Source organism: Hylobates moloch, unplaced genomic scaffold (genome assembly GCF_009828535.3).
Source record: "Hylobates moloch isolate HMO894 unplaced genomic scaffold, HMol_V3 SCAFFOLD_6, whole genome shotgun sequence".
NCBI classification, from domain to species: Eukaryota; Metazoa; Chordata; class Mammalia; order Primates; family Hylobatidae; genus Hylobates; species Hylobates moloch.
Window position 1 is genome coordinate 155,838,260 of NW_026652281.1, and position 15,855 is coordinate 155,854,114.

Here is a 15,855-nt window from a genome sequence, read left to right on the forward strand (position 1 = left end):
ACCCAAGCTAGCAGAGGGTTAATGACTAGCCCCAGGGAGAACCAATCAGCTTCAGAGGAGGAAAGCTGGGGGCAGTAACCACCAGCCATTAAAGAAACAAGTTTCAACAATAACACGATTGCCTGACTCCCACCAAGGGTCCCAGGCCAGCCCAGCCCCAGCGGACTCCTGCAGGCCTTGGAGAGCCAGGTGGGCACCTGCGGTCAGGTTGGGGGAAGGCTGTGAGGACTCTGGGCCCCCAGAGTCTATCAGGACAGGCTGACACCAAGACAGAGATGGCCTACATCTACCCACCCCATACCATGCCCAGTCCTGGACCAGCCATCCCCGGCCCCAGATGCCACAGCGTAGTCACCACAGCCGAGACTGCCCCAATCAGGGCCACCTGCAATGTCCAGCAGCCTCCCTGCAACTGCCCTGGCTTTGGTTCTTAATGTCCCTAGTCCCGAGGATGCAGAAGCTCCGCAAAGAGAAGAACGCAGCAACTCTGGCAACCTGACTGGAGGCGGACGCCTGACACACATTTCCCCTCCCCCAGTGCCCGTGATCTCCACCCAGCGCTGGGCACCCTCCAACCTCCACTCCATTCACTCCCAGATGGAGCAAAGGCTGGCCTCATTGGCCACCTTGCCCAGGACACCACCTGCACAACCTTCCCAGCAGCCCTGCTCGTCGGACCACCCTCCCCAGTGAGGACGCAGCCCGTGACAACCTGGGCACCTCAACAGGAAAGACAGCCCAAAGGCCAAGCCGCCCTATCTGAGGTGGAGGATGGTCTAGCAAGGCAGGGACTCAGCCTTGACCTTGTTTGCTAGAAAATGCACCAAGAACTCAGTAGCAGGCCAAGGAGAGGAGATATTAATTCCCCTTTTCAGCAATTCACCCTGCTTGTGCGGGTGGGGAGTTATCTGTACCTCTGAGGAGGTACAGATTTCATCTGCTGCTCCAGCTGCAGTGAAAGGAGCTGGGCTCTGGGCTCTGTGGGACCTGGGGTGGGTCATCCCCATCGCTGTGCCCTGATTCCTCCCAGGACATTGGGATGGCTTGTTATTGGTTCCCAGAATGTACCTGTTGGCAATGGGGGCTTTTCGGTGGTGTCACAGGAGGTGACATGTAACTAGGAAGGTACAGGTGCAGAATGCAGCCGACGATGAAGGGCCCCCAGCCAGGAAGGGTCCCCAGGAGTCCTGGCTGATGAAAGACTCTAGGAAAGAAAGGTGGGGACAGGGAGAGGGCAGAAGGGGCAGGGAGGGGAGAGGACATAAAGGGAGAATGGAGACAAAAGGGAAAAAGGGGGGATGAGGGAGAAGAGAAGGGAGGGGAGTGGGAAGAAGAGGAACGAGAAAAGAAGAAGGGGGAAGAGAGAGGAGGGAAGGGGAGGAGAAGCTGGAGGGAGAGGAGGGGGAGGAAGGGAGGGGCTCCTAGCACCAGGACCCAGCACAACTGCCCTATGACGGTTGTCTCTGCAGCTGTATTTGGAGCTGTTCCAGAAACTCAGGCCTTCTCCCAGAACCTCCCCTTGTTCTATCAGAGCCCCCAGGCTGGGTGAAGTCCACTGGGATCTGTTTTCACTCACACCAAACACGTGCTTTCCCTCACACCAACCAGTTCTCCAACTTCCAGACGCTGGCTGGGTGCCCCACAGTTCAGTGCAATGCTCACACCAACTACCTGGGGTCAGCTTAGCCCTCAGGTTAAGGGCTCAGTCCCACAAGGCGGCCCCACTTGTGGTTGCAAGTCCCAGCTTTCCACCTGTGCCTCTGACCAGGCGGCTATAAATTGGGAGGGTCCCACAACTCCCTCCTCAGGTTCTGTAATTTGCTATTAGGTTGGTGCAAAAGTAATTGTGACCTTGGAATCAGGCAGACGTGTGTTCATTAATAGAACAGATCACAGAACTCAGGGAGGCACTTTACCTACTATTTCCAGTTGATTATTAAAGACACAACCCAGAAACAGCTGCATGGGAGAGATGGCAGGGCAAGGTAACGGGAAGGGCTGCAGAGCGTCCACGCCCTCTCTGGGCACTCATGCTCCCAGCACCTCCACGTGTTCACCAACCCAAAGCTCTCCAAGCCTTGTCGTTTAGGGGTTTTCATGAAAGTTCCATGACTCCCATCCCCAGAGGTTGGGGGAGTGAGGCTGAATTCTCAACCCAATAATCCAGAAACTCTTATATCAGGAACCAGGGGACTCAGACCAAATCTGATAATAAAAGGTGTTTCTACCACCCTTAACACTCAGGAAATCACAAAGGTTTCAGGAGCTCTGAGGCAGGAACCAGAGATGAAGAACAAATATACATTTATAACTTCCCACTATCACAGGGTCTCAGACAGCACCTCAGTCTGTGACCCGACCTGCATTGCCCCAGAGGCCCAGACCTCAGCTCAGGGCCAGTGCGCTGGGATCAGTGGCCAGTGGCCAGCCATCGTGCAGAGAGGGGAGGGCAGACGGGAGGGAGAGAGGGGAGGGCAGAGGGGAGGAAGGGAGGGAGGAGTGGAGAGAGGAAGGGAGGGGAAGGAAGGGGAGGAGAGGTTACCAGGAGCCTCCCAGGGCCTGGGCACCTGCCTGGGAGGGCACTGAGGAACACCGAGGAGGATGCCTACTGCTGCCCCCACCTTGCCCTGATCAGGTCTGCAGGATCAGTGCTCAACGCCCGCAGAGCTCCAGGTGCCCGCCAGGTGTGGACAGCCCTGCAGCGAAGGCCAGCTGCTGCCCTGGGAGCCCTCACCCCCTTATCCTCCCCACTTCCCTGTGAGGACCCCTCCCTACCGTGCGGCCTTGGGGATAGCCATGCGACGGCTGCTGCCTTCCTTCTGCCAGGGCTCTGAATTTCCAGGTGAAAGACCCGAGAGCAGAGGGCCGGGAGCCGACACCGCCATGGCAGCTTCCCACATCCCAGGCCGGGCCATCCCCACTGGCCATCACTTCCTTCCACCTCAAGCCCCCCACGGAATTCCCTTTGACTGAGGCCAGCCATCCTCATACCCCCCTGCTCTCTCACTGACACACACCTTGTGAGGCAGGTGGTGTCTCAACTGGGAAAACGGAGGGTCACAGGCCAGCAAGGGAAGAGCCAGGCCCCAAGTCTGGTCTGTGAGCCCTCACTCCCCACAGCCTTCTCTCGTGAGCACCCGTCATGCTGTGCAAAAGACTCTCCTGTGTCGCTTTTGAAAACTCCAGACCCCAGGGCTCACGCAGGTCTCATACACCAGAATGTGTCAGGATGGGACCTATGTACAGACGCTATTCAAAGCTCCTCAAATCCCATGCCCATCAGTGGGCAGGCAGATAGATCACACAATGGAAAAACTCTTCTGCAAGACAAGCCACAGATTTCTTCTTTTTTTTTTTTTTTTTGACAGAGTCTCGCTCTGCCGCTTAGCTGGAGTGCAGTGGCGCAATTTCAGCTCACTGCAAGCTCCACCTCCTGGGTTCAAGAGATTCTCCTGCCTCAGCCTCCCAAGTAGCTGGGACTACAGGCGCATGCCACCACACCCAGCTAGTTTTTGTATTTTTAATGGAGACGGGGTTTCACCCTATTGGCCAGGCTGGTCTCAAACACCTGACCTCAAGTGATCCCCCCACCTCAGCCTCCTCAAGTTACACAGGCGTGAGCCACCGTGCCCCGCCTACAGATTTCTTCTGAGGAGGGAAATGTCTTTGCTTGGAAAAACACCTTCTAGAAGCACATGGGATAACACATAACAGTGGGACTGGACGAGCAGGGGACTGTGCAGGGAGCGCCACCACCTCAGAGTAGCAGGCAAAGACCGCTGTAAGACACAGGAGGAGAATGGAGGGGTTGCTCCAGAGAAACTGGACAGAGGGAGGGAGACACCACTGGGAGGGAAGAAAGAGAACCCACAAATGAAAGTGGAAATTCCCCCACACATGGCCCAAAGGGCTTTCCAAGTACAGAGTCCTGTTCTCCCAGAAGCCCCCCGCGTGGCGGGGAGGTGCTGGTTCCCCCACCTTCTGCAGGAAGCTGCCCCTCCCTACGAGGGCTTCCCGTGTGCATAAATGGGGACTGGGTTTCATTCCCGGCCCAGCAAAGTGGACAGCTGAGGCCCTGAGGCTGAGAACACAAACGCCCCGGAATTGCAACGCCTCTGACTTTTGGAGGTGACAGAAGGGAGCGTTAAGAGTTAAGACACATTTTATCCTGATTTCAGCTCCTTTACTGATAAAAATGGGATCTTAGAAAACGAGAATTCAGAGGATATTGCCTTCACATGAAATCCTTCTTAATCCACAGCAAGCGTTGTATTAAGCAGAGAAATACCGGGGGCGTTGCCGTTAAAGCCAGGCACCGATGAGGCTGCATGTAGCCACGGCTGTGACTTAGCATCGCTCTGAAGGTTCCAGATGGTGCAGATTGGAGATGAGGATCCAAAATTATCAGTGTTTACAGAGAGTGCAACTGTATACCTAGAAAACCCGAGGGACTCCACAAAGATATATTAGAATTAATGAGTTCAATCAAGCTACTTGATAAAAGATAGTGCTATAAAAATCAATAGCCTTTCTGTGTACCAACAATAGATGGAAAGTATTCAATTCACAATGGCAAAAAGAAAAAAAAAAATCCTTGAAATAATCCTGATTTTTAAAAATGGATGACCTGTATAAAAATATATATATAATACTTTATGGTGCAACATCAAAGCAGAATGAATTAAGCTGAAAAATATACTATGTTCCTGATAAATACTGTAAATTATGTCAATTCCTCCTTTAATTAGTTTCTAAGTTTAATTTACTATCAATCAAATTCACGAGGGATTTTTCTACCTGACAAAACAATTCTAAAATTCATTTGAAAGAATAAACATATGTGACCAGCCAAGAAAATTTTGTAAGAGAATACCAGCAAAGGGGGAAGTATCCAGCCAGATGTTCCAAAGCCACACAGTCCAACAGAAATAGAAATAGAACTCGAGCTTTATATGTAGCCATGTTTTTAAAAAAAAAAAAAGACACAGGTGAAATTAATTTCAGTAATATATTTTATTTAAGCCAGTATGCCCAAAATATTACCATTTCAACCTGTAATCAATACTTTAAAACGATCTATTAAACATTCCACATTCTTTTAGGGGGGTACTAAGTCTCTGAAATCCAATGTACATTTTACACTCAGGGCACCTCTCAATTCAGACCAGGCACATTTTAAGTCTTCAGTAGCCTTGTGTGGCTTATAGCTACTGTATTGGACAGTGAAGCTTCAAAGTACTTAATACTTTGAATATTAGAGCCTTAAAGTTCTAATAATAAACACAGATTAGTATTGGTACAAGAACAGAAAGATGGAAAAGTAGAATGTATCTGTGGTACTGCTTAACCTGAGGTTTCATTTGCAACTGACTGGCGATGGTAGATACTATAATCCATAACATAGACAGATATAAATATACACCAGTATGCTCACAGCTCTCAAGCCCCTTTTCATCTTATGTCCAGAAGCTCTGTCCCAATCAGAATGGCCACTAGCAAGCCTTAGACAAGCCTTGCATGAAACATAAAGACACCCTGCCGTCCATGTGCTCCCAATCCCTGCTTTCAAACAGCTGCATGGGAGGGATGGCAGCACAAGGTAACGGGAAGGGCTGCAGAGCCTCCACGCCCTCTCTGGGCACTCACCCTCCCAGCACCTCCACGTCTTCACCAACCCAAAGCTCTCCAAACCTTGTCGTTTAGGGGTTTGCAAAGGAAAAATACCCGGGTGTAAAGATAACAGGCTTTAATACTTTGAAATACTTTTAATACATTGAAATTTCAGATTAGGGCTTTCAAAGGAAAAATACCCAGGTTTAAAGATGAATCCTGGACATTCTGCTCAGAGAGCTGGTGAGGACTGGTCCCTCCAACACACATCTTTCCATTTCCCATCCCCTGAATTGAGGATGCAATCGGCGGATCTCACACCCTGGCCCTGGTCCCCGCCTCCTGGGCCACGACACTTCCAATGCAGTCCTTCACTGCAGACGCGTGCCGTGTCAGCACACTGGACACTCAAAATGGCTTTGAAGAGTCACGCTGTGAGGTCGAAAAGTTAGGGTGCACGCAGAACGGCGCATGTAGCTTTGCACTGGTGAGGCAAATACTCACCAGGAAGGATCGCTACTTCGTAATTCACAAGAGGAGGACCCCGGGAGGTGGACGAAACTGCCCGAACTCAGTTCCCGGGAGCCGTGACAAGCGACGGCCAGGCAGGAGAAATAGCCCACCCATTAGGCTGCAGACAGCATCAGAGAAACCAAGCACTGCGCCAGTGGGGCCCACGCCTCCAGGGAACCACAGGGCACAGAGTTGCAGTTTAAATGGGAGTGTCTCCTCTTTCTTGGTGGCATATAAAGTAATGGTGTGTCCTGTAACTGATGGCACCTTAGAGCTAATGAGATGCAGACACAGCCACTGCTTTCTCACCCCCAGGCCTGGGGTAGGCGCTTGCTGCACACCCATCCTTTCACTGCCAGTGAAGTGCGTGCGGACAGAACCTATCTTTTGCTATTGGAGGAACTAAGGTTCACAGCATCGTGGTGCTTGTCCACCCTGTGCAGTCACGAGGGACACAGCGGACCACGTGACCCACAACAGCCTCCAGCCCACACTAGGCCCCTGCTTCCCTGGGTTAACCCGTGAAATGCACAGGGCAGGGTGGGGATGGCGTAGAGACTGCCTGGCTGCAGCAGCACCCAGGCATTGGTCCTGGACACTAGGGTTCCCATTGCCTCTGAGCGGAAGCTGTGCACCCCACTCTGCAGCCCTGGAGTCGTCGTGCAGTGTAATTGAAATTCATGGACAAGCCCGAGGAGCCAGCTCCAGGCTCGGTAATAACTTCTCCATATTAATGGCAGCACCGCAGACCCGGTGGACAGCTGACATTTAATATGAAACATACGCAGCAGAGTGTGCAGCTCCTACCTGGATCCTCCCATTCCGGGGTAACCACCAGTAGGGGATGGGGATGTCTAAAGTGGCGCCAAGATCGAGGGGGCTGGGGTCCTCCTCTCCCCTGAGAACCTCAACCCCACTTAAGGCCCCTCCTCTGCAGAGTGCAGGAAACCCCTCGCGAGAAATACATGAACACATGCTGGCCCACGCACACTCACATGCACACCCTCCCATGCAGACACTCGTGTGCACACACTCACATGTACACACTCATTCAGACATGCACGCACATATGCACCCCCACACGCACACTGTATGCACGTACCCCTACATGCAAGACATGCAGAGGCAACACGTACATGCACACACTTCCACACACTCCCGCCATGCACAGGCCCAGGACACGCACACGTCCAGGACACGCACACGTCCACGTGCAGCCAGCAGCCTGCTGTCCCGGCAGCAACACAGGGACCCCCAGGGCTGCCCAAGCCAGAGAGGCAGGTGGGGTAAAGAAGGACACGTCTGTCTGCCAGCACAGACCCAGGGTCCCAGGAGGGCCGCCACGCACACTTGCCTCTTTGGGTCTTCAGATACCAGAGTGGGCAGGCCCAGACCGTAGCTCAGGCAGCCACGAAGCAAAGCCAGCCTCGCTGCAGAGTGGATGTCCCTGGCTGATTCCCTCACTCACCCAGGTGTGGCCACTGTGAGCCTCACAGCAGGCCTGGATGAGGACCTGGCCTTCACCTCCCAGCTGACTGCACGAGGGCCTGAATTCACTCACTCACCCAGGTGTGGCCACTGTGAGCCTCACAGCAGGCCTGGGTGGGGACCTGGCCTTCACCTCCCAGATGACTCTGCAGGAGGGCCTGCATTCACTCAGGCATGACTCGCGAAGCGCTGGGGACACGGGCGACAGGGAAGCCACGGCGAGCCATCGGGCAGGAGAAGCCTGCCGCACCTGAATGAGCACATGGCTGCGCGCATTGACCAGTGCCAGAAACACACCCAGCCACACAATGGAGGGCAGGCCGGGGCTGGGCAACACGATGCAGGGGTCCCAGGGAGAGCTGGCCTCGCTGGGCTCCAGCTGCGACCAGCGCTGACTATGCCGGCCTTCATGAGGGGCTGGGAGCCAGCTCCACTCTGTCCCTCCCTAAAGGATTCCAGGAGAGACGCCGACCCACACAGACAACTCGCATCTGTAACTCCTAGAGCCTTGGTTTCCTACCTGTGAAATGGGGCCACGGTGGCTGGCTAACAGGAAGACCGCAGGGACTGGGTTCAAAGCCCCAAGCGGAGGTGGATGGTGTGGATGCTGCTCCCCAGACCCCCTCCCGGAGGCTGGCCGCCGCCTCCAGAGGCGCTGCTGGATTCCTCATGCATCTCTGTAGGGGCCCTCAGCTCACGCAGGGCAGTAGGGGAGGGAGTCACTGCCCCATCCTCCCACGGGCACCTGAGGAGAACGCTGGAGTTCTGCCTCCTGCAGCCCTTGCTCCCGGAGTCTCATTCCGGACCAGCAGAGCACGTGACTCAGGCCGGGGCTGGAGGGCCCTGGCCAGGTCACGTGAGCCTTGAATGCCAGGCCAGTGGGTTTGGATTTTCTTAAGAGCAGTAAGAACCAGCGAGAGGTCTTAAGTGAAGGCGTGACATGAGTTGCTGCATGGTTTCTAAAAATCCCTCTGGCTGCAGAGTGGAGAAGGGTTGTCGGGGAGAGACCATGGAGCAGTGGGGGGCACAGGAGCAGAAGGCAGGGGTTGCTGCCAGGTGTGTGGGAAGCCAGGCCCTGAGAGAGCTCTAGAATTGGAGCTGGCTAGGGGAGGGCAACCCTGGAAGGGTGGGGTCTGGAGGAGAGTGGGGAGAGCCATGTGACTTGAAGAGTATGGGGTCATCCAGGGAAGGGGGTTCCAGAGGCAGCCGAGCAGGCAAGCCTGGAGCCCAGGAGGACTTCTAAGCCCAACATGGGATCTGGAGTCCAGGAGAAGGGTGGCCACAACCGTTCTCACCACCCTGCACAATTGTCCTCCTCCCTTCTTGTATGATAGGTCCCTCTTCATTCCAGAGTTTGGGAGTCTGTCCCTCCCCCTCAGTCCCAAAGGTGGGCAGGAGACCTGGGCTAGGCCCACACCACAGCCATGGGTTTGAAGATGGGCCTCCAATCCCTCCCCCAACTCTCACAGGTGTCACCCAGAGAGGAGGGCTTTCCATCTCAAATGCTGCCTCCTTGGAAAACAAGTTAGGCCTGGAGCCGCTGGTGGCCCGATGTGGTGGGCTGGGGGTTGAGGGGTGGAGAGCAATTCTGAAATGAACACCGAGAGGCAGGGCTGAGAAATGGATGAGCCCCTGGATTCAGCCAGGCCTGAAGCCGACACTCCTCAAGACCCCCAGATAAGTAGGGCCATGGTGTCCCTTGTTTGTTTCATCCAATATGAACAGGGGTTTCTGTCACTTAAACTGAGCAAGTCTTAAGGTGACAAGTATGGCGGAGGCTGAGACTGGCCTTAGCAGCTATGTAGGCTGCTTGCAGCTGGGGCCCACAGGAGCCTCTGCTCCTACCTGGGGAGCCCCGACACCCTAGGGAACACAGAGGTTCCTGCGGCCCCTCTTTGGTCTTCCTGACAACCTCTCATTGCGATCCAGGCAGTGCCAAGGCAGGGTGGGAGGAAGGAAGCCCCTACCAGCGGCAGTTGCAAATCCCAGGCGCCTCTCACCCCACTGCACAGTCCCAGGGCCCGCCCACACCTGCCTGATCTGCTCTAGCACCTGAGCCTGCTGGAGCCCAGTGTGTGACCTCGAAGGCAACAGCTTTGCTGGGAAAAATGAAACTCAACTCGATCCCTTAGGCCAGCTTCTGACTTCTCTCTGTGGCCGTTATGACTCTTAATGTCCAGCAAGACAGAGTGGGTGCCTGGCCCAGAGAGCAGCCCCGCAGGAGAGCCCCAGCCTGAAAGGCAGCAGCCCTGGCTTTCTTCTTGCCGTGCGACCTTGGGTCTCTCTGAGCCTCAGCCATGCATTGGGGCAGCTCTATCTCACAGGGCTGTGGGGTTCGCATCAAGCACCCAGGGAAGGGCATACACTTCCTCCTTTGGGCCCCAGGATTGGACCAGGCCTTGGAGGGCAGACCGTCTCCACCGCCCAGCCCATGGAGGCTTCATCCACCGCTGCCCAGCCTGGCAGGAGAGGATCCCCGTGCTGCCCTGAGTGGGGAGGCAGAGGCGGGAAGGGTTGCTTCCATCCCACGGAAGTCCCAGCTGCAGTCTCCCACCGGTGAGGACTTAGGCCACCCATAGGAGCTGCAGCCCAGCGCAGGTCACCAGCCAGTCGAGGCCACTCAGCTCCCAGGCCTGCTCCCGGCTCCACTCACACTGGCGATGGTCAAACCCACAATGAGAACGTCTCCAGGAGTCAAATAGGAAAGGTGGGAAATGTTTTAAAGAAATGCATTTTTTTTTTTTTTTTTTTTTTTTTTTTTTTGAGGGGGTCCCCGCTTGTTGGCCCGGCGGGGGGGGGGGGGCGGAATCGGGAGGGGGGGTCCGTGGCCCACGCCTTGCGGGTAACTGCCCTGGGGCGCTCTGAGACGGAGTCTCGCTCTGTCGCCCAGGCTGGAGTGCAGTGGCGCAATCTCGGCTCACTGCAAACTCCGCCTCCCAGGTTCATGCCATTCTCCTGCCTCAGCCTCTCCGAGTAGCTGGGACTACAGGCGCCCGCCACCACGCCCGGCTAATTTTTTTGTATCTTTTTAGTAGAGACGGGGTTTCACCGTGGTCTCAATCTCCTGACCTCGTGATCCGCCCCCCTCGGCCTCCCAAAGTGCTGGGATTACAAGCGTGAGCCACCGCGCCCGGCCAAGAAATGCATTTTTAAAATTCTTTTTGTAGGCACGCAGGAAAAGGCAACAAAACGTAGCGAGCATGGCCTTGGAATCAGCCAGATTTGTGTTCAAATACTGGCTTCGAAACTTGAAGCAAGCTATCTCGACTTTCGGAGCCTCGGTTTATTCATCTGTAGAAGGGGGATGATGTCGGGATTATGTTCCATAGGGTGCTGTGAGGATTAAACAAGGCAAGGTGGCATAGGGGGCTCAGCCGAGAGCCTGGCACACCACATTAATAGGAACACAGTCAATTGTCACTTGCCATCATTACCTTTTACACCAAAAGGCTTCTCATTGGGTTTTTAATGGGCATGTAAAAATCATGTGAAATTAGCACACTTACCACGCTGCCCAGGAGATACTAGAAAACTCTTCCGTAGCAATGTGACGCACAAGAACCCTCTGTGCAGCGTGTTTTGCTCATGCCTTATGCAAAGGTACATTTTGCTGTGGATATTATGAATAACCCCTCGCTGTGGATATTATGGATAACTTCTGTCTAGTCACTCAACCTCCCAGAGCCTGAGTGTTCCACCTGTAACCGGGGATGAGATGCCTCCTGACCGGGGCTCTGTGAGGACAAGAGGAGCCCTGTATAAAGCCCAGGTCCTTAGCAAAGAAGCCTATCATGGTAGCAGCAGAGGGGGATTTAACAGCTGAACAGACACATACGCAGCAACAAAGTCAGAAAAGGAAAGAAGAGGCCGGGCACAGTGGCTCAGGCCTGTCATTCCAGCACTTTAGGAGGCCAAGGTGGGCAGATCGCCTGAGGTCGGGAGTTCGAGACCAGACTGATCAAAAGGAAAGAAAGAAGGAAGGAAGGAAAGGAAAGGGAAAGGGAAAGGAGGGAAGGAAAGAGAGAAGGAAGGAAAAAGAGAAGAGAAGAGAAGCGACAAGAAAAGAGGCCGGGCGCGGTGGCTCATGCCTGTAATCCCAGCACTTTAGGAGGCCGAGGTAGGCAGATCACAAAGTCAGGAGATCGAGACCATCCTGGCTAACATGGTGAAACCCCGTCTCTACTAAAAATATATTAAAAAAAAAAAAATTAGCTGGGCATGGTGGCGGGCGCCTGTAGTCCCAGCTACGCAGGAGGCTGAAGCAGAAGAATGGTGTGAACCCAGAAGGCGGAGCGCTTGCAGTGAGCCGAGATCGCACCACTGCACTCCAGCCTGGGCAATAGAGTGAGACTCCATCTCAAAAAATAAATAAAAATAAAAATAAAAAAGAAAAAGAACCAATGGTACTATCCAAGGCCATTGTTCAGTGACAGCATTCAATGCCACTCAGGCAGGTCCCAGCTCCTCTTCCAACCCCAATATTCTTCCCAGCTCTGTCTGGTATATGGGACACCTCAGCAGGCCTGTCCTGCCCAGACCAGTCCACACCTGGTACCTCTGCACACGCTCCTCCCTCTGCCCGGGTTGCCAACCTGCGTCTTTTCCAGCTGGCCACTCATTCTTCCAGCCCCCATTCAAACAGCCCCCCCAGGAGCACACTCTCCAAGTCCTGGCCAGAGTGTCCATCAGCCACCCTGACGACAGGAGCCCTGGGTGGGTACCAGAGCTGCCTAATCGCTGAGCAGTACAGGGGATAAACACATGAGAAGGTGCTGGCTGAAAAATGAATCCTCAAATGAACTGCTGAATGAATGAAACAGTGACGAGTCCTCCCCAAAATGCTCTCCATCAGGAATGCATAGTACACAGGTGTTGGCCCACTAACAGACTGCGACCCCATGTCAACTCCCACCACCTCACCTCACCCTAAGTCCGCAGCAAGCATCTCCTTTCATTTAGGAAATTCACCTCCAGCGTAAAATGGGACACGCCTCTGAGGCCCAGGATGTCCTCAGAGACAGTGGGCAATGTCAAGGGCTCGCCATTTTAACCCAACTCCTCCAGGGATATTTACAGTTGTTTGCAATATGGCCAAGTTCTAACTAAATCCAGCCAAAGGCAGTGATTTTCCAAAGCAACAAGTGATATTTTCTGTGTCTCCATAAAAAGAATGACAGTGGTTGCGGAGCCCTGGTGTAATTGCCGGCTCTGCAGACTGTAGGATGAGTCTGAGCTGCCCGAGTACGGGCGTGCTCAGGGGCCATGGGGGCTGGGAGAGTGGCCACTCACTGGGAGCAGGAGTGCCCTGAGTAGCAATTAGAGCGGAGCCCATGGTGGGCGGCTTCAGATGTCTGGCCAGCACAGTCAGCCTGACCACCACACACCCAATCCAAAATAGAAAACTGCAGTGGCCTCTGCTGTGTGCCAGGCCCCGGGCAGCCGGACAGAGCACCGCCAATGTCAGCCTCCTCCCTCAGCATCGATCCAGGCTTCCTCTGAGGCCCCCTTGTGCTGAGCCATGGTCCCTCCTGCCCTCTCCAGGAAGCAGAGCTTCCTAGAGCTCCAGTCACAGGACTACAGAGGCCCAGGCAGTCTCAAAAGGGACCCCCTAGCCTCTCTCTTGTCCTTCAGGGGCTGTCCCCAAAAGATCGAGCAGTTCATGGGCACTAGAGCTTTCGTTTCCAAATGCACCCCTCAGCTCAAAATAGAGAAAACCAACTTTTCAAAGAACCAGCTGGAGTTCAACAGGAAGCCACAGCAGAAAAACCAGTGATTCCCGGTCAGCCAAGGGGCAGAGGGCTAACTGGGCATTTCAGCACCACTGCCTGCTCCCTGAGCTGGTATTACCCGCACGCAAGGGAGCAGGAAGACTGACTGCCAGCCCATAAGTCCACCACACACATATCACGCATGCCAGTATGCACAAGGACGGACACAAACTCAACAGATGCTCAACACACTAACGTGCAGAAACCCAGACACATACGTGCACCAGAGACACTGGTACACGCACATGTTCACGCAGGTGCACAGGCACCCAGATGCAGGTACACACCAACGTTCCAGAACACATGTGCACACACTCACAAAGGTACACACACATACACGGACCCACCCCTGGATGCACGCCAGAGACCTGTTCAGGCAGGCAAAAGAGAGAGGCGCACGCTCCTGCCTGCTGAGCCTTTTGGAGACCCGGGCGCTCCCCTTGCATAAATGGCCCCCTGCTCAGACCAATCAAAACAACCTGCTTTCCAGCCAAGCCCTTCAGTTGGAGCACGAGGCTCACTAAAGCACGGGAAGGGCACGGAAAGTCCTCAGCGCAGGCCTTGCCCTCCCAAGGGACTCCCAGGTAACCCTTTTCCAAAGCCCAGGCGAGAGCAGCGGAGAGAACGGAGCTGGAGAAGCGCGTACTCACCAGCCCATCGCAGTTGCTGAGCGCCACAGAGGAGGCTTCGGCTAGGCCGGCCACGTCTCCGACGTACAGACAGCTCCCGAGCAGGGGCTCCACGCGGGTGGTGCCCGTCTCGCCCTGCCACTCCATAGTGGCCCCGGGCGCCACGAGGCGGGCGTTGGGCCGCAGCCGCAGGTGCAGGTCTCGGCCAAAGACCGTGACATTGTAGAAGAGGTGGCTGCCAGGGTCCTCCTCGTTGCCTCCGGGGAAGCTCGGGGTCCGTACCGGGGCGGTCCTGCGGGCTCGTACCCCTGCTCTGGCCGTAGCTGCCGACACCACGTGGGACACCAAGCGGCCCTGGGCGTCAGTGCGCACGGGCACCGCCAGGATGCGCTCCGCTCCGTGCCCCAGGGGCCCGCCTGCAACGGGAAGGGGCGTTAGATCGGCGGAGACCACGGAGCCCCAGAGCCTCAGAGACCCGCCGGCAAGCCACGCCCCCCAGACCCCGCCCCACTGCGAGGGGAAGGGGCATTCCGCCAGGCGACCCCAGAAGCCAGCCTGCACCTCCCCGGCTTTCCTGCAGCCGGGAAGGGGCGTTAACAGGGCCACCACTCCGGGGCTCCGCCACTCCCCAGCCCTTCCCTCCTCCGGGGACCTTGCCTGCCAAGAGCTCTGCCCCCTGCCCCGTTCAGGGTTGGGGCTCAGTGGGAACCTCCCTGTGCCCGAAGGCACGACCCCGTCAGAGAGTCCCCCGACCCTTGCACCTTACCGTCCTTGGCAGGACGTGGAGCTGCTCGGAAGCCATTCCGGGTTGGTCCCCTTACCCGTGTGCCAGGACCCCTCGGCCGGCCCCTGCAGCCCGAGTGCCCTCACCGCTAGCCTCCCGAGCGGCGGAGTCTCGGCTTCCCCGAGCACGAGCGGCCTGTCCTGCCTGTCCAGCTCCCGCTCAGCCCGCTGCCGGCCCCGTCTCCCCGAGCGCCCGAGGACTGGGAGGGGTGGAACAGGGTCCCTCCGATCTCCGGGGATTCCCTCCGGGGCGCCCCAACCAATCCTTAGGGCCCAAGGCTACGCGCTCGGCAGCCGGCTCCTCCGGAGCGTCCCCGGACGCGAGCCCGGGCGCCGCCTCGCCCTGGCTCCCCCACGGACCCGCTGGGGCTGACTCTGCGCTCTCGGCCGCGGGGCTTTTCCCGGCCCTCCGTCCCCACCCTCCGAGACTCAGGAGCCGCCAGTGTTCCGAGGCTCCCCCGGCCCAAGGCGCTCGGGTGCGGTGCGGGGCGCCCCCTGCGCGACCAACCCGGCCCCGAAGTTGGCCAACTTGGCCCCGGGCGGGGCGCGCGGAGTTTGCCCAAGTCAGGCTGGACGACGCCTGGGGAGGGGGCGGCGGGGCACGCGGGACAGGGCCAGGCCGGCGGGGGTCCCGGGGAGTAGGGGCCGGGCCGCACCTACCTGGGGGGTCGGCGGCAGCGGCGAGCCTGGCGTTCGCGGGCGGCGGCGGCGGCAGGAGCGGCGGCAGCAGCAGCAGCAGCAGCAGCAGCAGCGCGGGGCAGAGCAGGCGGCGAGCGGCTCCCGCCGGCGGATCCATGGCAGCCGGACTGCAGCCGGGGCCCCGCACTCGCAGCCGGCGCGAAAGTTCCCCGCGAGCCGCCCAGCCCACATCTGGGGGCAGCTGGAGCCGCCCGCAGCTGCAGCACCGCAGGGCGCGGGGCGGAGGAGGCGAGGCGCGGAGGGGCGGGCGGGGGAGCGCGGAGGGAAGGCGGGGAGAGGGAAGGAGCGAGCGAGCGAGGGAGGCGGGAGGGAGGGAGGCGAGCGAGGGGGAGGGCGGGGACGGCGGGCGCCTCAGCCTGCGGTGA

At 56.8% G+C, this 15,855-nt stretch overlaps 1 protein-coding gene across 1 annotated transcript in view; it reads right to left on the minus strand.

The window, feature by feature from the left end:
* Positions 1-15,587, minus strand: part of ADAMTS2 (ADAM metallopeptidase with thrombospondin type 1 motif 2) — a 227,603-nt gene extending 212,016 nt beyond the window's left edge. Inside the window, exons 1-2 of the mRNA XM_032158852.1 lie at positions 15,452-15,587; positions 14,030-14,424 (exon numbers count right to left, since the gene is read on the minus strand). Coding sequence (XP_032014743.1) covers positions 14,030-14,424; positions 15,452-15,587 — 531 coding nt within the window. The remainder of the gene's footprint in view (positions 1-14,029; positions 14,425-15,451) is intronic.
* Positions 15,588-15,855: the final 268 nt, after the last annotated feature.